The 22290-nt window shown below is 34.6% G+C and overlaps 1 protein-coding gene across 11 annotated transcripts in view; it reads left to right on the forward strand.

Annotated features, from left to right (window-relative positions):
* The window catches only part of LOC125681029 (E3 ubiquitin-protein ligase CBL-B), a 62240-nt gene that overhangs the window by 2439 nt on the left and 37511 nt on the right, over positions 1–22290 (forward strand). For all 11 annotated transcript variants that reach the window (XM_048920917.2, XM_048920912.2, XM_048920914.2 and 8 more), the window contains exons 2-6: positions 13184–13330; positions 13752–13883; positions 14558–14695; positions 14948–15167; positions 19279–19437. In XM_048920917.2, coding sequence (XP_048776874.1) covers positions 13184–13330; positions 13752–13883; positions 14558–14695; positions 14948–15167; positions 19279–19437 — 796 coding nt within the window. The remainder of the gene's footprint in view (positions 1–13183; positions 13331–13751; positions 13884–14557; positions 14696–14947; positions 15168–19278; positions 19438–22290) is intronic.

The following is a 22290-nucleotide window of genomic DNA, read 5'->3' on the forward strand; positions in this document are numbered from 1 at the left end:
TATTGCCTTGATTTTGTTTTTTCTGTCATAGTCTTTGTCATTTGAAATTCTGCTAACAGGGTCCATGGAATTTGCAGAAACACCAGGTAATTACCCAAAACACCAAAATAAGTATCAAAACAACTGTACAATGTATCGATAAAAAACACCTGCAGGATGATAGATCATACTGATATTGATATTTAGGTGTTTTTAGCACTTTCTTGGTATTTTTGGTAATTACCTGGTATTCGGTGTTTCTGCTAATTCCATATGTTAAATGGTGACTGTTAGAATGAATGCAGCAGTGGACAGAGAACTACTGGTCAGTTAACTGCCTTTCATCTGTCTGCATATTGATAAGATGATTACACATTAAGATCTATGTAGTGCTAAATCTAAAGCAAACTAACATGGCGCCATGCCATGCCCTTTTTAATTGCACCATGCCCTTTTTTCTCTATATTTTTTTTTTTTAAATATTTGTTAAATTATAATATAAACAATTGTTCTTTATTTCACAAGGTTGATCAGGGTTTGACACTAATTTTTTTTAGGCATTATTAGTCAAGCTCAGGACTAATGTCTGATTACTCTTACTAGTCCGCAGGAAATTCTATTAGTCCGTCATAAATAGAGAAATAAATGTGTAATTTAAAAACAAAAATAATTTATAATTTAATACAATGTACAGATGTACTTATAATAGTAATTAATACTTTTCTACCTTTTGCATTTTAATACTCTCGGTATCTGCCAATCATCATCACTGAAACGTTTTACTTATCTCATATGATTACTCCAAGCAAGCGTTGACTAGAAGTTACGTGACTACCTGCCATGCTGGATAGCTTAAAATACATTCGGAGTTTTCCAATAAATTGTCGACAATCGTACAACGATAATTCATACAAGTTGATAAGCAGAAAATTTTATTAGTCCGATCGGACTGACTAGGCACAGATTTTATTAGTCAGAATTAAATTTTATTAGTCTGAGACTAATGTTAATGTTGAACCCTGTTGATTGAAAAGTTTAAAATCAAGGCAGCAGGTATTAACTTTTAAAGAGGCTAAATGATCGTTCTATTCAATCTATCATAGTATGACACAATGAAAGTGCCCCGAAATTGTCTTGTCATGACGAAAAGTGCCATTTTGAACATATAGTATGTGTGCCCTCTCTATATCCTAGATTTAACACTAAGATATATACACACAAACTTATTTGGGTGAAAGGTTGCTCAATAAACGTTAAGACAGTAGGGTTCGAGAATTGGAAGAAATTTACAATCGATTATCGAATTGAAGCAGAGGTATCTTTTCGATTCATAATCCAATATAATCGAGATTGTGCAGAGAATTAAATTTTGTTTATTTCATTCATTTAAATTTAAATTAATCAATCATTGGTGTTACTTATACTGTAGTGTTTTAGTAGTATTAGATAATAATTATTAAATAACAAGGCAACAGTTTTATGTTTAATATACCTATAATTTCTAAATTATATTTTTCTCAACTGAACCATCAGTCTTACTGTTTTCACTTTTTGTTCCTCCCCCCCCCCCCCCCCCCCCCCGCTTTATTTTCTAAATCAATACCAATATCTCATATTATGATATATTGATATTATTAATATTAATTTCATGGCCATGATGTGTTTTGACATGGAATTGTAAGTTGTTTGTATTTCCTTTGCCAAAGGAAATATAGATTATAAATGTATAATAAAAAATCCTAATAAACTTCATACAACTGATTTTTGAATAGAAATTATCCATGCATATTCAATTCAATTAATTTTAACTAGAAACAAACAAGCTTGATCACAGGAGCCAGCAGTTTTATCTATAAAGGTGTACAATGTAAACAACTCGCTTTCGCTCCGTGGTTTTTATTTACATTGTGTATCCTCCTGATTCCTGTGGCTTAATTGTTTGCTAGGCAATCCTTTGTTTTTCTTCTTAGATCAAAAATATTTCCACACAATAGAACATGTTGTATATAGTTCTTGGCACACTGATTTTGACTACGGATAACTCTGTTTACCTGATCAGGATATAGGGCTCACGGAGGTTGTGACTGGTCGACAGGGGATGCTTACTCCTCCTTGGCACCTGATCCCACCTCAAGTGTATCCAGGGGTCCGTGTTTGCCCAACTATCCAGAGCTCCAGATAATTTTTTACCACAAAGAGTATTTACTCCCTGATTTCCAAATCAATGAGTATTAAAAGCTTTTCAGAAAACTTCAAAAGTGTATTTTGTTAATTTACTGATTATCTTTGCTCTTAATTTGCACAGAAAATGTCACCAGATAAACGATACTTCTTCTGTTAAACTTTAATTAACTTAAAGTTTATACTAAATGGCCGCTCCAGCTATTTATGGGGAAAATCCTTTGCAGTTCTTTTTATTAAAACTATTCATTGTCATTGGGAATTTGATATTTATCATTGATGCATTAAATTTGAATATGTCAGACACTCAGTCACATGATTATGATCCAATTCTGTATATCATTCGTCCACGATTGATAATACAATTTTTTTTTCTGTGCTCTCGACCGCACACTAACTCTTTAAGAAAGAAAGTATAACAAGTAGGCCTACATAGTAGTGTTTTGAGTTAACTCTTCTAATTTTTCAATTGTGATTGTCATCAAAACGTATTTCATAGCGCTAAATATCATGTATGATCAAACCCTCGACTAACCTCAATTCATATGAATAGATAATTCATATTTATATCATACTACATGTATCACAAATACGTGGACTTTATAATACGCATTACTTTGGGAGTGTAAAGCGTATTTACATTCGCTTATATGCATAATTGTACGCATGATTTTCAGCTTAAATGCGTATTTGATAAAATTTAATGAGTATTTACGTTGATACGCACCTTATCTGGAGCTCTGCTATCTATTTTGTATTACTTAAAGGAATTATGATCACTGTTCGTTATCTTCACCTTTCATAGTAAGATCTCGGTGTCGTCGGCCATTGTACACTATTTCAATTTAGAATTTTTGCCCGTTCAGGAAGTTAAAAAAACATAAAGATTAAAACCGGCAAAATAATAAATGTTTAACAAATATCGATGTCAGATTTCAGTTGTTGATTGTCGCCATCGGTAGCAATCTAACGACGATTTTTCAATGGTTGGCGACTATCGCTAAATCACTAGAAGACGGTGATTTCACTCCATTCTTAATCTAAAATCTGTCAACATATAAACAACGGACAATATATATGAAATAGTCATTCTATTCAATCTCTTAAATTTTAGGACTCCTTACATATATATAGAATTTCTAACAATGATTCTTGTGAATAAAACATACATTGTATTTTTGAAATGTGCATGTGTTGTACACTATTGTTTTCCTGTGAGAATGTCATTTTTCTTAATCTGTCAGTATTACGTCGAACACAATGTGGATTGTAATCATGTAAACAACACTTTGTCAAACAAAAACATTTGTTGATAGTATTATACATTTTATAGAATATGAAATAATTCACAGATCTTCAATTTACAGAATGTTTCTATGTTTTGTAGCTTTAGAGTAGACCTAGCATTGGTTTACGCCACAATCAAATGTAAATACAGAACCGTGCTTCCGTTTTCCAAACTGCAGTATTTTATCGATAATGATATCAATTTGACTTTTACATTATGTATTATGAATTTACATATATATCTTAATATCAGCTTTGGCTTTTTGTAAAAATTAAAGGAAAGTTAAATATAATTCAGCCGGCTTTATAGAAAAACCATCATAATATAAATATTTAGATAAATTATTATCACATCAGACCAAAATACTGATGAGACAAATCCACTTTTTTTCACATTATTTGTATCTAATTTTTAAATCTTGACTATCCAAACGCGAGATCATCAGCAGCTAGTCCGCCATTTATAGGCAAATTACCGGTAAGTGTCCAATTTCATTCAAGGGTGGAAATCATAAGCGTGAATGTCAAACTATGTATATTCATATTGTACAGTATGTATGTAGTAGTTTTACACTCATGTAAATGATTAAGTAATGTAATTGTCATAATTAGTGTTCTCTGCAACATATGATCAAAGAGCATGGACTTATGGGGGTGTTGGAAAGTATGTATTTATCATTGAGGAAGTGAATTGGAGTGGGAAAAGGGGGGTGGGGATCGGCGGACCAGTTAATTCAAACTTAAATTCCACCAGCATATCTTTTTGTCAGGAGATGAACTGATGACATGAAATAAAACATTTTACTTTTCATGTGATTATGAATATAGCAAAATAGGACATGCAGATAAAATTTATACAGTTTTGTTTGATCGATATTAATTATTTATGTACATATAAAACCATTATCCTCAGTTCAAATATTTAAGCAAATGTGTCCATGCAAGTAATGGTTGATCAGACTGTAGTTGAAAGAATGTAGTTCTGGATTCTTCTTGCCGAAAGAACGTCCAGGAAATTTGAAATGACTTACTATAGCTATTACATGTTATCCCCCCCCCCCCCCCCTTTTTAAAACTGGAATGCAAAAATATATGTGACATTAGGAAACAAATATAGTGATTTTAAAATGATTTACCGTATCTTCCTTTAATTCATATGCTCATGCATTATAATATTTTTTGCTAATTGTTTAATGACTTACAACTTGTAATAATGAAAGGTTGACCAATCTTTAAATCACATTGAATTATAGACACAGTAAGATAATTTTTAAATTGCAAATACTTAAAGAGGTATGCTACACCAGAGAAATTTGATATGGATGAAAAGTGGAAGATATGTACATTGAGGATATGAAATTGAAAACTTTCAAATTTACTTCATTTAGTCAAAAAATGCAGTTTTAGTAGAAAGCAATCTGGGGAAAAAAAACCGGCCAGAGTGCTCGACTTGAACCCGCGACCTACAGTTCAGCAATTGACGTGCTATTAACTTACTGAGATACTCAGCTAGGTGATGATTTTTTAAATGAATAGACCAATATTGCTGATATCTATATTTTCCTCCATGTTTTAACAGGAAGTCAGCCATTATGACGATGTAGAGTACCTCCTTAATACCCATGTTAATTGTAAACTCTTACACACAACCCAGTAGAGATATCTACCGCAATTATGTGTGTGTGTAAACAATAAAGTTCACTGTATCACACTCACCACTCCATGGACCACAGATCAGTGTTGTAGTGTTGTATTCACAGCTCCAATGAACACAGATCAGTGTTACAGTGTTGTATTCACAGCTCCAATGAACACAGATCAGTGTTACAGTGTTGTATTCACAGCTCCAATGAACACAGATCAGTGTTACAGTGTTGTATTCACAGCTCCAATGAACACAGATCAGTGTTACAGTGTTGTATTCACAGCTCCAATGAACACAGATCAGTGTTGTAGTGTTGTATTCACAGCTCCAATGAACACAGATCAGTGTTACAGTGTTGTATTCACAGCTCCAATGAACACAGATCAGTGTTACAGTGTTGTATTCACAGCTCCAATGAACACAGATCAGTGTTACAGTGTTGTATTCACAGCTCCAATGAACACAGATCAGTGTTACATATAGAATATCACACTCTAATGTTGATCTCGGACCTGGGATTGGCCCCGAGAGTTGATCTCGGCCCGAGCCCGTAGGGCGAGGGCCGAGATCACTCGAGGGGCAATCCCAGGTCCGAGATCAACATTAGAGTGTGATATTGTTTATATCATATACCTAAAACACAACAAGTTGATAAACATTTTTTTAAAAATGGGGGGGGGGGGGGGGGGTATTGACCCAAACATAAATACATGGTATACTATACAACGATATTTGACTATTTTATTCCTTCGGTGAGTTTACTTTAATGGTTATGTTTCCAGTACTATTGGCATTGTGAAACATGCTAAAGTCTGGGTTTTGTAGCTTTATTCCACTACTGGTCACAATAATTGGATGATTAATCATGGACATCCCCTCATGTGGTCTAGAATCTGGACGTTTCAATTAACTGAACTGAAACTCGTCATATCTATCGCTGTGCTGTTCATGTACATGTATATACTATTAAGCAGCTCCTAGGGGCCTGCTAATGAATACTAAAATTGGAAATAAGTGAATTATTTTTATTTCTTTTTTCGGATTTACCAAACTCGCCCGTTTTCATTATTTCATATAATTTGTAAGAGTTGTAGAACTTTGTTTACGTGGCGTCATCGTATGAACTGGAATGTTTACAGATCTGATGCTGCTATTTATTTGCTTAGGGAATGTTACCTTATTATACTGAAGTAAGTTTTTTTTTTTACCGTTTCCCATTTGTTTAGCATCTATAAGTCGTTGAAAAACGTCGGAAGATATTGGTTCTGCTTTTCTCGTTTTATTGCCAAGTCCTCGGGATTTTAGATTTCAGAAATCGTTTTAAAGCAGTTTTCTACATCAAAATTACCGTAAATTAACATTTTGATCTCCATTAGGACCGGGAATTTCTAATAATGCTTTAGTATCACCCTCCATAATCCTCCTACTGTTTTCTGTTGCCTAGAACGTTGATTGTTTTTAAATGAAGTTAAACGTGTTATTGTTCTAAATAAACAATTGTTACTTGGGTTACCCCCCTTTGCTTAGATACTCGCTACAATTTAGCGCTGTTTTTGAAAACGTTCTTATTTAATTTTTCTGCTTAAATTAAATTTTGTGGTGGAACAAAGTATTATATTTGAAAAAAATTGTGTCTAACATCATTTTTTCATGTAGTTATGTTAGATTTCAAAAGATTAAAGAAGAAATAGCCATTTGAAATTTGAGGGCGAGACAGCCCCTTGACAACGGGCCGAGACAGAGATATCTCGGCCCTTAGGGCGAGACAGCCCTACCTACTTGCAGCTGTCTCACCCTAGCCAAGATAGGTGTATCAGGGCTGATACACTACTAGGTATATGATATAGTGTTGTATTCGCAGCTCCAATGAACACAGATCAGTGTTACAGTGTTGTATTCGCAGCTCCAATGAACACAGATCAGTGTTACGGATTTCATAGATTTACCATTTTCCCTCAAGACAGTGTGCATAAACTTTTCATTTATCTAATTATTTCTCCAGGAACACTCGACCAATGTCCACCAAACTTATCGCAAAACATCCTTAAGGGCAATATATCTTTCAAAGGGGAGATAATCAAGGAAAAGCAAGAAAAGGGTGGGGTCATTCAAAATTTTTCTCAAGGACCACTGGGTCAGAAAAGATGTTTGAGACTTGTGTGAAAGCTTTCTGACATAGTGTAGATACAACATTGTTCAAATCATGACCTCCCGGGTAAGGGTGCACCTGAAATAGGGGTCCAAAATTTATATATAATGAAGCGCATACTAATTGCTAGAAACATATTCCAAAGTAAAATTAAACATCAGAAAATACAGTATCTTAATTATCTCAATGTTTGGAGATGCAGAAGACATCAATATATGCTACAGACTCACAATTTTACTGACAAATATATGTATCAGATCAGATGAGGACATGAAATACATTTCACTTGTCATGAGAGATCTGCTTTTATGATCAGGTTAAACTTACCCAAGCCCGGGTTCAATATTTCAAGTGGTGAAATGATGCTCTTTGCACAAAACTAACATGCTCTGTGCTATATATTGAATTGCCCCTGTGGCCTATTTATAACTTTGTTTGAATTATAACCAATGCTACTGGTCCGAAGAATCCCATTAGGGCATTATTGTGTATGTTACATATATATTGTATTATGTACAGTGATTTTTTAAGGCCCATTTTGGGTCCGAATTTCGGCCCTTTCCCCTCCTAAATTTCCCCCCAAGTTAGCTTACATTTTTCCCAATAATAAAATTCTGAAAGAAAAACGTATTTGAAAAAAATAAACATTCGATGTGAATTATATACCTACATACGACTTAACAAAGAGTTATGGGAATGATGATTTGGATAGAATAGTTGAAATTTTTAGAAGGTTAAAGAAAATTAGATGTGTAAAATAAAGATAATATAATGTTTGATATGATTTTAAAACTTATTTACGATAAAATTGATTTTTACCAATTTGATGAAATGTCGAAAAAAATTCCCAATTTGAAAGCCACAGGACCCTTGTAAAAATGTAGAAAAATCACTGATGTAGTCTTTCATCAGTATATAGGCACTTTGGGGGCATTTAAGTTTAAGAACACACCTTGTTTTATGCTGCACATTGCTGAATATTAGGATTTAAATAGCTTAGATATATGCAGAACAGGAAATTTTTTCTAGATTTCATAGCCCTGGGACTATAGTGATACTTTTAACTAATACTCGGGTGACAGATAGGCCTGTGGACCTCTTGTTACATGTAGATAGATTTAGCATTCTACTACTGCAACATAAAAAAATAAGCATATTTCTTACATGTAGGTCATAATATGCTGTTTATGGAGTTTAAATACTTAAGTAAACAATGACAAACTGTGTCTAAAAAAAACAAGGAAGTTGTGTATATCAGTATATACCATGCGTATATACACTGACAATCTTGATCCAGGTTTCCTGATATTATATAGTGTTCTCTGTGTTGATGGACTAGATGTTTCATTATGAGTATATACATGTACTATTAAATGCCAAAATATCAGGGTTTTGACAAATAGTGGACAACCCAAAGGGTACTACTATTTTGGCATACTGTAAAAAATGTATCATTATTATTATTTTGCTGACTGTCCATATTTTTATACCCCCCCCCCCCAACGAAGTTCGGGGGGGGGGGGGTATATAGGAATCACTCTGTCTGTCTGTCCGTCCATCTTTCCGTCTGTCTGTCTGTGCAGATTCGTGTCTGAGTCATAACTTCTTTGTTCTTTGACTTAGGCATACCATATTTGGCACACAGGTGGATCACCATGAGACATTGTGTCGAGTACCTTCATGACCTCTATATGACCTTGACCTCAAGGTCAAAATTAAAGGGTTTTTACAATGGATTCGTGTCCGGGCCAAAACTTCTTTGTTCTTTGACATAGACATACCATATTTGACACATGAGTGTATCACCATCAGACGATGTGTCATGTACCTTCATGACCTCCATATGACCTTGACCTCAAGATCAAAATTAAAGGTTTTTACAATGGATTCGTGTCAGGGCCATAGCTTCTTTGTTCTTTGACATAGGCATACCATATTTGACACGTGAGTGTATCACCATGAGACGATGTGTCGGGCACCTTCATGACCCCTATATGACCTTGAACTTTGACCTCAAGGTCAAAATTGATTATAGGGTTTTGACATAGTCACACCATAAGACATGGGTGTAATCACCATCAGAGAGTCAGAGACTATGTGTCATGTACATTCATGACCTCTTTATGACCTTGACCTTTGATCTCAAGGTCAAAATTATAGGTTATGCCATGGATTTGTGTTCGGACTATATCTTCCATTTTCTTCTACAAAGGCATACCATATTTTTACACTTAGGAAAGAAGTAATTTTTACCTATTAACAACACCCTTTGGGAGATTGGGGTAAGCGGGGGGTATTCTTAGTGAGCATTACTTACAGTACCTCTTGTTGAAAATAGATCACATTTCAATGGAGCAAAGGGCAAACATACTGAATGTACTTCCGATGTGGAGTGATGCGGATATTTCAAATGTGGCATTGATTAGTTTGTTATTTTACTGGAGCTTTTGTTCGCTTAGCAAGCATGCTATGATGCTACTAGCTGCTGCCCCGAGTTTGAAGTTGCTAATATATAAAGCACATTTTTATGCCCTCGCCTCGAAGTGGTTTTATGCATATAGTTTTACCCTTGTCCGTCCTTCTGTCCTTCCACAACTAACGCCTTGATATATTGAATTAATTATTTTTTTTGTATGCAGGTGTATGTTACTTAATGAGTTGTAGATGAGTTTGAGTTTTATTCCTGTTCGTTGATATGATGGAGTTGTGCCCTTTTAACGTAGAAAAATTAATGTATTAATTTTATGACTGTTAAAACATATAAAGGATTGTTGTTGAGTTCTTCATTGTACTAAATGTGTGTAACATACAATCTGAATACCACATTTGATGCTATATACTTCGATGGATTTCCTATATTTGACTTTACTGCAGGCGGGGGCATTCGTAGCGTGCCAACACATCTAGTTCTTGAATAAACGGAGTATATGTAAAAAGTTTAAAAGAAAACAAAAAGGTATTTAAAGTTTTTTTAAAAAATAGTGTGCTATGATTCAGTGATTGACAACATTTAGGAAAGACAGAAAATCAAAATGGCAAACTATAAGTAAATTGTATCGTGAGCATTGCATGGATGCAGGTTACAAAAAAGTTGGTATCATAGTAGGTAACAATATTACTCTAATCTTCTAGCTTATGTATGGAATGTATAATCACCCTGATACCCAATCCAATACAAATTTCTCTACCTTTTTGTACAGTCTTCGAAATTAGTCACTAGCCCGATCAAATCCAGTAAGATTGGGGTTGGGCTTGTAAAAACATTACATATCATACAAGTGTGATCGTCATGCAGGCCCGTGATTTTCATCAATACCACTGAATTTATGTCAGAATTGTATAACCATTATGTATACATTATGTATATATGACTGATTTTTGATAGTCATTCTAATTTGTGAATTAAGGTTCTTGCAAGTTCCGAGTTTATATTTAATGTTGTGTAATGCTGTTCTTAAAATTTTTAGTATGTATCATAAAATATTATCAATATATATTGAGACTTCAGTATTGAACTAGACTTTATTCACACAGCATATTCAGAGACTGGACTACAGGAAATGAACACTCAGAATTGTAGAATGAAGGAGACAAATTTTATGAAATATCAACAAGAGAGTGCATTTAGATTTTGGAATTGAATATATACATGCATGTATAGTGTATGAATTATGCCAGGGCTGCAAAAGCAATGAAGAATTGAAGTTTAGGAAGGAATATCTGACATAATTATAGGAAATATAATTCTTTTTTCTTTTTTTTCTTTTTATAATTCTTTATTTTCTTATATTCTGTAATATTAACACAAGTGACATATGCATCAATATAAGTCAGCCACAGACACTTTATATGCTGTTTTAGTTCAGTAAATGCACAAACATTGTAACATTCATGATCATTGATGAAAAAGTACGCCAAAACCTTCTCTGCAGATGGGTATGACCTAGTACATTAACTAGACATTATTTGTATACACAACAAACAAGCATTCACTGGTTTCTGATGTCAGGGCTGCAGTCCCCAAACAGCTGTAAAGAAAATTAATCTAGCTTATTCAGTAGGTTTGCTGGGAGTGGTTTGGCTGATGTGTAATGGAACCAGCTGACATGATCAAATGTTGGTGGCTTGCAGTCAGTTACAAGTTATTATATACATTATCCTCATGTACTAGCTATGTTCTTAAATTCCCACCATTCAACCAGATATATACAATTTATAAAAGATGGATTTATTTTCTTCCAATATTGATGTTAAAACAGGTAGTGACAGTTCCATCGCCAAACGCTCGGCATCAGGTGTGACTGTCACAGGTCCTCGGAGATGACCTTAAAAACGGATGTCCCGTGTCACAGTAGGTGTGGCATGCTAAAGAACCCTCACTGCTCAATGGCCATAAGCGCCGAGCATAGGCCTAAATTTGAAGCCCTTCACCGGTCTTGGTGACGTCTCCATATGAGTGAAAAATTCTTGAGAGAGACGTTTAAGCAAGATACAATCAATCAATATTGATGTATTGACTTTGATAGGTACTGTGACTGATTTCCAGCATGCATTTCACATGCTGTTCTGAACTACAAATGAGTCTGTTTGATAAGTATAAAAAGTAAGGCTGATACCATTTCTGTGATCCTATTAGAGATTTTAAAAAATGCAATATGCATGTATGAATCAACTTCCTGTACTTAAAAAGTGAGTGCCCACTTGATGTTTGGAGACAAAACTTTATATAGTGCCCACCTTGTTCATTTAATAGTTCGCAGCAATGAGAAGATTGTCATCATTGATTTTTTATTTGAAAATGTCTTTCTTAAGTTGTTAGGTCAAGTTATTGCCACATTTTCCATATATTCTAAAAAGATAACCTTCATTGTTTTATCATAGTTTAATCATCATATTCCCTCAAAATAAAATTTTTGTTTCCAAAACATGTTTGAAAAATTAGAATTGCATTGCCATACAGTATCAAGTACCTACTTTTCAAACTACAAATTATTAACAAATTATTATATGTATAATCATATTCCAGTCTATGAAATATGAAATTATATGAAGTTTACATGATGATAAAGCTATGTCAAAATACACTTATTGATCAACTTTACACCCTGTGCAATGATTCTGACTCTGTACCCCAACAGCTAGGCCTCCAAATGTCAAATGAAACAATTGAGTTATAAAACCAACATAATCATTATCAAAACAAGCATTGAAAGTTGTAATTTTTATTTGTTTAATAATGATTATGTTGAATTTTTAAACTCAATTTGTCAGTAGCCTTCCATGATTTAAAAATTGATCATATGCAGAACATGCTTTCGAGTATCGAATCAGTTGAGAGACAAACAATATGTGCAGGTGATAATGGAATTTGGTACATATTAAATTATGGAAAGTTAATGATGGAGAAGCTGAAGCAGTCATGTTTAATTGTCTTTAAGTTGAGTTGTTACTTACTGTTTAGCTGATTAACATCTATGTTCAATAAAATATTCAAATATGAAGCAGATATAGGAGACTCTATGGTATCTTTTGTTTTGAATTCACTGGGATATAATTTGTTAGTTTTTATACTATGAGTTTCACTAGCTGAATAAAGTTTGGTGATAATTTAGTATTGTAAAATTATGTCAGGTTTTCATGATTATTTAACAGTTGTTAGAACTCTTGCTCTTGGGCTAAACTCTTGAGCAACAGTTCATCAGAGTTGACAAAATGACTATTACCTGTACCCCTTCAGTAATTCTGAGTTTTCTGTATATTAATTATTTCCTTGCAAAGGAATAGAGGGGATAAAAAATCACACAACTGTGTGTGTGATTGTGTCTACGGAACAACAATATAAGAAAGTCCATCAGAATCAATGTGGCCAGTTGTAAAGGGATGCATGGTTCTGTAATGCTCTTGTTTTGTTCAACTTGAATGATTTTGTACCTATTTTTCAGAACCATTGTATCATGGAAGGTGTTTCGACAGACCCTGAATGAGGCACACCCTATCAGCTCCCCACTAGAAGCCATGGCATTGAAATCCACGATTGATCTGACCTGTAATGACTACATTTCGGTCTTTGACTTTGATGTTTTTAGCAGGTATGATATAAATAATCAATGCTTGTAAATTGAAAAGATAAGTTAATTATATGGTATCTTGAAACAGAAAATTGAAGTAGGCAATTGTTCAGTTGAAAACGAAAATATGGATTTGAGTTCCTTGTAGCTTAACTATGCATTATCAGAGATTCGTGGCCTGTCCTTCTGTCTGTTTGTCCGCAAAAATTTAACCTTAGTCATAACTTTTGAACAGTTAGTGATAGGGCTTTCATAGTTCACGTGTGTTTTCCTTGTGACAATTAAGACCTTTGTTTTTGACCTCATAAATTAATTATTATCATGGTATAATCTCTGCATATTTATTTGTTGAGCCTAAGCCCTATTTATGGATCAGGCCTTCATTGAGGTGAGCTATGTGGCATCTGAAGCATATTATTGATATGTTAACTTAATTTTTCAGGCTTTTCCAACCTTGGGTAAATTTATTAAGGAATTGGAATGTTTTGGCAGTTACCCACCCAGGATATGTAGCATTTCTAACATATGATGAAGTCAAAGCCAGACTTCAGAAATACGTCAATAAACCAGGAAGGTAAGAAACTTGAACTAGTTCTGGGATCTCCGGGTAAAGTCTGAACAAAATGAAATAAATAAGGATATCATAAATTCGGGTCGTTTAAAAATTGGCAGATAATCAATAATTTGCTGCATGCAAATAGTACACTGAGCATGTTTGCAGAATGAAGGAGAACTATTTGTTGTGTACCCCTTTAAATAAGTTAGAAGCATTTATCAGTGGATGAAGTGCATTTGAATAATATTTTTGTTGTGACAACATTGAATGTTCATTTTGAGTAGTATTATAAGAATTCACTAAAAGATATTGAAATAAATGATAGATATGTATTAGTTAGGGCCCTGTCTATAGATGAGAACCCTTTTGATCAGCCTGTAAGTGAATTCATGCCTACAGTTTACTGGACTTTCTTTGGCTATCCCTGCAGTTATTGAATGGAAAATTTATTTGTGAACTTATGTTAGTGGGTAACAGATCAAGATTGAGAGTCTCCCTTTGAATATTCAAAGTGAAGTCCTTTTGTGATGCTTGCCAACACAATATCTAGTTCATTATGAAAACAGTGTGCTCTTAAGAAGCTATAAAGCATAATGTTTTGCAATAGATATGTAAATTGTGGTACATGGTAAAGGGAATTGCATGTAGTGATTATGATAAGTTACCATAAAATGATTTACAATGATTTGTAGTTATGTCTTTCGGCTGAGCTGTACGAGGTTAGGGCAATGGGCCATAGGATATGTCACTGCAGAGGGCCAAATTCTACAGACCATTCCGCAGAACAAATCCCTGTGCCAGGCCTTACTTGATGGGCAAAGGGAAGGATTGTACGTAAAGAGCATAGTGTAACCTTACTGAACTGTTGGTCACAATTAAAGAGAAACACATACCCAATGTCTATGATAAAAGTGATCGGCTCGAGTACTTAATCCAAAGTCATTTGTCAGTGATTTAAAACCAGTTTCAAACTTTTATTTTATCTGTACAGTCAGACAAGGATGTTGAATTTATGATGTAGTAAAAATAATTCTAAAATGATTGATACCAAATTTTAGTGAACTGTCATTTTCTACTTTTAGCTTCAAATTCCCAGATGGACGCTCCATAAATCCGGACTTGAGTTTCCTGGTACAGGACTGTGAGGAGGACCATATAAAAGTCACACAGGAGCAGTATGAGCTGTACTGTGAGATGGGATCAACCTTTCAGCTGTGTAAAATCTGCGCAGAGAATGACAAAGATATCCGAATTGAGCCCTGTGGTCACCTTTTGTGTACTCCATGTCTAACACAGTGGCAGGTAACATCTTTTGATGCCAGCAGATTTCCAAGTGTTTTGTTTGTTGGTCAGTTTTGTTGGTTTGTTGGTCATTTTATATTACCTTTTTCCAAGGAGATGTTGTTCTAAGGTAATGTTATGGGTGTTCTTGTCAGTAAGGGTGTTTGATTCTTCGTTTTGTACCATGTTTAGGGGATGCAGTCTGGGTGAAAAACGCTAGACTGACGCCCGATTTCTAGTAAAATTTCTGTCGGACTAGTAGATTTTTCCCCGCACTAGCCCGATCGGACTAGTCTAAATTTTTCTTTAAAAAAATATATGTATATTTATACACAGAACTTTATCAAAAATCTTAAAACACCTTGTGTAATAACATTATTTGATCAGCTGAGTTTGCTTACCAGTTTATCAAGTCCCAAACTATTTCGTACCGGGTAATTTCATCTTTAATGTCAAACTCTAATACGCTGAAAAGGGGTACGAAATGTCTCAGGTACGAAAGAGAAAGGTCCGGGTACGAATCGTATGGCACCTACATAGGTCGCTCTTCCGCTGTCATGGCGAGTGGGAAAAACGAAGTGCGGAAGAAAGATACGAGTCAAAGAGAAAGCGTGGATTTGTTCAATCATGGACCTTGAACCGACCATAGCTAAAATTTGATTTGAAAAAAATACAATGTTGTGTACGCATTGTGAAAAATGTAAGATGAGGAGGAGGAGACTGAAAATGAGTTGCTTGAATCTGAAATTGACAGAATTTAATATTATATGAAGTGGAGTATGAGTTTTTCATTTGTTTTTGTTATTATTCTTACTATACAAAATTTTTTGTTTGTATTTGTAAGTTAAATTTGCTTTAATAAACTGTTTTGATTTTGGACTAGTGATTTTTTTTTCGGGCTAGTAAATTTTACATTTAACTAGCCCGACCAGACTAGTACACTGTAGCTTGAAAAGTTTTTGACCTAGAATGGGGATGCTTTATATTGCAATGTCATTATTTTCTTTTATTTTTATTTTTAAAAAAATCTGTTCATGAGAGATTTCCTACAATCCAGAAAAAAGATGGTATATGATATATATATAGATCTATAAACCTAATTCACTCATTGTGTTTGATTTATCACTGGTCACTGTTTGATTTAGTGCACAGTGCTCACAGCTCAGATGTTTAGTAAATGAAGTAGCTCGTGTTAGCATTAAGTGACGAACATTTAGTATGGAGTTGTTACAGATAGTGCCTCCTGCACACTCCTGCCACGTACACTCCATTCTCTCAGTTCTAATGAATCCCTTACATGTTTGTCTCAGTACCCGAATCTTTTGGATTTTCTGCTAGAATATCAGTATTTTTGAAAACAAGAGGGACACACCAGATTTATTCAGTGTATTCCTTTAACAATGTCAGATTTTGCAGAAAAAGATTTCAACAAAGAGTAATTTTTTTGGTCCAAATTCCTTGTACATGTACCTTCATGTTATGAGGCAGTATGTTACCTGTACACGATGATTGTTTTTTAAGAAAAACATTTAATCATGTTACTAAGAATCAGTGATGGACAAAAGGACACATGATGCATCAGAATGTATCAAAAACAGAGATATTCTCAAGGGAAAAATACAGAAATATTGCAGATAGACAGGAGGATGTTAAAATGGGACCCAGATGACTTGATTATTGATTGATGTGCTTCTGTTTGCATTCATACTCTGCATTTTGTGTTGATTTTTCATGATGTATTAATGGCTAGGTGAATAGACGGAAATTGGTTCCCAGAAAAGGCAAATTAATGATAATTCTTTGAATATGCATTACCATTTCTGAACTGTGTGTATATTATCAAAAAAAAAAGAAAAGTTCAGCAGTATATAGTGACATGTGTTATCACATGGCTTTAACTAATTAGGGCTCCACATTGAAAATATGGGAACCTTTTTAAAGTAATCACATTGTCTGTCAATCTTTAATAGTTTTTTGTTGTGACATGATAACTCAGTTTTCAGTTTCAACTTTTTCAAATTTTGTACAGAGATACTTTCCAATGAGAAAAAGACACCTATAAAGTTTGAGGTTTTATTACTTTGTGTATGTGTATGTCTAGAAATTTTGGGGTCATATTGCTTTGTATGTATGTTTATATGAACATCTATTGTGACACCATAACTCAAACAGTGTACATCGTAACAATTTCAAATTTTACACAGGATGAATTTATCATAAGAAAAAAGACACCTATCTATTAGGGCTGCAAAAGCCCTGTAAGAATCACATTGCCCATCAGTCACTTTTGTTATAACATGATATTTTGAGAAGATTTTATATAAAGCTTTCATATTTTATATAAAGGTAGTTGATCATTATAGGAAGACATTTATAGATTTTGGGGTCATGAGGTCAAGGTCACAACAGTCTTAATTTCTAACTTTTCTGTGCTTTCATTGTATCACAGTATGCTAAAAAAAAATTCAACATAAAACTTTCTTATTTTACACAAAGGCAGTTGACCATTAAAGAAAAAACAACTAAATATCTTGCTGTCAACTGTTAAGGTCACAACAAACCTCCCAATCCAAGTTTACTACTACATTTCCATTGTGACAAGATTCTTAAAAAGTTTTCAACATTAAGTTTTCATAATTTCATAAAAACTCATATTGCTTTACAACCGAGACAGATAGAGATATGGAGTCTTCAGAAATGATAAAAGGATTTTGTGACCTACAAAGTAATATCAAGGTCAAATGACTCCTGTGACCTTGACCTCTTACTTTAAACATAAAAACTGATACTTCAGAACCAGGTCTGATAGGTACCTAGGATCTTCAGAAATGATCAGATGGCACATACAAACTAGAATCAAGGTCAAGTGACTCCAATGACCTTGACCATGATATCATGAAAACTTGTGTAAATATAGAAGTGGGACTGATAGAGACATTTGATTTCCAGAATTGATGAGAGGATGTTGGGACCTACAAACTAGGATCAAGGTCAAGTGACGCAAGTTTTACTAAGGAAACGAAGGGATTGTTTGAAAATTTGCAAAATCAAGGTCTTTTTTTTATCTAGATTTTTAAATAAAATTAAATTTGATGTGGATTTTGTGTAAGGGAGTTTATTGATATGGGGGGAAATAGTGGTACTCAGAAAAAGCCTACTTTTATACATCCAGTACTTTGTTTGGGAGACTTTATAATTGGCAGATTATAATCACAACTTGTTATATTGTGGTTTGTCCCTGTGACTAGTAGATAACCATATTTTTCACTATCATTACAGACATTCCAAAATCAAAGTTGATCCTTTTCAATATTGCTACACAGTGAGAGGTGGACGTATATGTTTCTAAAGCATTTCTCTTGTTTATATAAAGCCTACATTTGATCATGGACATGCAGATCTTAGAAATTACTATCATTACTCCTGTCATTACAAGTTTAAATGAATTCTGTGTCATTAACACTAGTTCATGTAATGTAGTACATGTAATATATGAATAAAGTTCTTAGCTGAGTCCTTTCTGACTGGATAGGAAGTGTTATTACTTGTCTATCAAAAGATCAGTATTATTTACGTAGAATATTTTGTATCCTGTCATTAAAAAATGTATTTTTTCCCCTCAAACACCCTTCTGAAACATTGTTACAAGTTTATAGTTTAATGTACATGATCTTCAGTACAAATGTCTGGGAAATTTATAGTGCTATTGAATCGTTATTGATGTGTGATGGAGACCATTCGATGACTGGTGATGACCTAGTTTGGGAGAATGCTTCTGTATTACTTGTGCAGAGTGGAAACTTCCTGTGTGCAGTCTCAGATATCCACTTGTCACTTAAATTTCATTGAATTACATAATGGTGTTCACTGTGGTGGCAATGTCTGCAGGGTTTTAAGTGGATGAAAAAAAAGTTAATAAAATGAAGAGGAAGAGTCTTGTCTGACTTTAGGGATGGCATTAATGCTTTTCGCAAAGAATAGGTGTAAAGATTACATGTATTTATTTTTAATTCAGAATCTGATAAGTGTTGCAAAAGTTCTGTAGAACTTTCCTTGTTATAACTTATTAATTAATGCACAACTGCATTTACTTCTAGTCCATGCATTATCACATTCGTTCTAAAATTTACAGGACTCCGACGGACAAGGATGTCCGTTCTGTCGATGTGAAATCAAAGGCACTGAGCAGGTTGTTGTAGACCCCTTCAATCAACAGCATGAAAGGCGACATGAAGAGCCAAAGAAAAAGCGATGTTCACATCTCACGTTTGATGATGACATCACGGAAGACGTGAGTTGTTCCATCACAGCCTGATACTGCTCTCATCCATGTCCTTGATTTGCCATGCCTTTCCTTTGTTTTTGCTAATTAAGATATTAATATCAGAATCAGTATGAGTGAAATTTTATCTATCCCTCTTGTTCAGCTGTTCTAGGAAATTATACCTAGTATATAAAGAAATTTTGTTGGGTTAAAATGATGCAGTATCAAGCAGAATTGAAATCTGTATCTCGGGTCCAATTATGATGAAAGTGAAATCCTTTAATATTCTGCACATACTGTTGTTGTTGTGTTGTTATCTGAGATCTGGGGAATTTTTAGGCAGTTTGTGTGAAATATGGGTTATTATTGTTTCATTCATTCACTATATCAGAGAGTATAAATTTATACCTGAACCCATGTTAGTTTACATGCATGTTATATGGAAAGAGAAGTAACTCTTGTAATGGATACATTATCTCCCCCTAAGGGAGCTCTTCATATTGTTTATCTCCCCCTAAGGGAGCTCTTCATATTGGAAGTCTGATAGAGTGTTTTGAGTGATACTGAATAAAGCATGGTCTAACAATGGTAGCAGAGTGTGGTTGAAAGGAAATTAGTGTATCATAGTGTCAAAAACAGTGTAAGGAAGTGTGACATTTAAAAACTATTCAGTAAGAATTCAGTGAATGTGAAAAAGTGCAAAACTTTGTGGACTAAGAAAATAAGAATGTCAACAAAAATCAACCCCCTCTCTTATGACCCCAAAGTGAAAACTTATGAATTGTACAAGCAAGAATTGTTAGCATGGAAAGAGGTCACAGAGTTAGATAAGAAGAAACAGGGAGTTGCTATAGCCTTGTCCCTTCCTGAAAATGATGAGTCCAGGATACGAGAAAAAGTGTTTGATCAGCTGAACTTGGAGGATCTTAAGGAAGAAACAGGTTTGAATACCTTGATTGAATTTTTGGACAAACATTTAGCGAAAGATGACTTAGCAGATAGCTTAGAGAAATTTGAAGATTTTGAAGACTTTAAAAGGTCTGATGGACAGTCTATTAATGAATACATATCCATTTTTGATGCCAAATACAGAAAAATTGAAAAGAAAAACATGAAGTTACCCTCTGAGATTTTAGCCTTCAAGTTACTCAGAAGATCACTGATAAGCAAAGAGGAAAGAATGATTGTATTAACTGGAATGAATTTTGAGAATAAAGAAACTCTTTATGAAGAAGCTAAGAAATCCCTGAAAAAATTCAAAGGTGAAACTTATGGAAACGCACCCACTACATCAGTATCCATTAAACTTGAACCAACATTCCTGGCAGAGAATGAGGAAGCACTGATGGCAGCTGGATATGCGAAAATGCCAATGAAGGGTAACAAATTTAACAGAGGAGGTGGAAGAAATGAGCAGACGCGGGGGAGAGGATTTCAGAGTGGCCAGAGTAGAGGTTCATACCGTCAGCAAGGTGGGCAATCGCGTATAGGCAGTTCAGGCATTAAAAAGAGCATGAATCCATCAGGACCAGATGGAAATGTATTGACATGCAAATCTTGTGGGTCATTTAGACATATGATGGCAGCTTGTCCTCACAGTTGGGAAAACATGGCGAAAGTAAACACATGTTCAGCTGAAGAAGAAGAATTTGTGCTGTTTACAGGAAACCAACCAAAAGAGATAAGGCACTTGGGGATGGATGCCAGGAACTGTGCAGTTCTAGACAGTGCCTGCAGCAGTACAGTGTGTGGAAGTACATGGATCAACATGTACATCGATTCGCTTGATGAACTAGACAAGAATAGGATTAAGAAAATGGAGGGCAGAAGAATCTTCAAGTTTGGAGGGGGAACTCGTCTTAAATCTGAGGGAGAATATGCAATTCCATCTCGTATAGCCGGGAAAGATGTTACGATAACAACTGATGTTGTTAATTCAGACATTCCATTACTGTTGTCAAGAACAGCTATGAAAACTGCTGGCGTGAAGCTGAACTTAGAAGATGACACAGCAGAGATCCTAGGAAAAACAACGAACCTTAATTTGACCTCTTCTGGACATTATTGTGTTCCCATAGATAAGGCAGAAATGATACCAGTTGAGGAAGTTTGCTCAGTCAGGATCGATGAGATAGACCCTAAGAAAAGGTATTTAACTCTTCTAAAATTGCACCGACAATTTGCCCACCCACCAAAGAAACGACTGGTATCACTTTTGAAGGATGCAGGAGCTTGGCGAGACAACTTCGGCCAGGATATTGAAAATATTGAGCAGAAGTGTGATGTATGCAAGACCTATGCTAGAGCACCATCACGGCCTGTTGTTTCATTTCCAATGGCATCCCACTTTAATGAAAAGGTGGCTATGGACCTGAAGTACTGGAGAGGAAAGTGGATTTTGCACATGATTGACATGTGGTCCAGATATACAGTGTCTGTTTTTATCCAGAGGAAAAAGGCAACTGATGTCATCGATAAAATCATGTCTCATTGGTTAGGTTCAAATAAGCCTTAAGAAAAGGAAAGTATAATTTATGTTAGTTTACATGTATGTTATATGGAAAGAGAAGTAACTCTTGTAATGGATACTTTATCTCCCCCTAAGGGAGCTCTTCATATTGTTTATCTCCCCCTAAGGGAGCTCTTCATATTGGAAGTCTGATAGAGTGTTTTGAGTGATACTGAATAAAGCATGGTCTAACAACCCATGCATGTGGATCTTTTGTTATGTGGTGAAAGAAAACAATGCATGCAAAAAGTGTTGGTCACAAACTTGTATGCTGTAGATTTTATGAATGTGAATGGGATTTTTCTTTTCTTTTGCCTATTAACAAAATTTTAATGTTTTAGAGTAGCAGAGTATGAAATGATTTCAAAATT

Source organism: Ostrea edulis, chromosome 2 (genome assembly GCF_947568905.1).
Source record: "Ostrea edulis chromosome 2, xbOstEdul1.1, whole genome shotgun sequence".
In the NCBI taxonomy this organism is placed as follows: domain Eukaryota; kingdom Metazoa; phylum Mollusca; class Bivalvia; order Ostreida; family Ostreidae; genus Ostrea; species Ostrea edulis.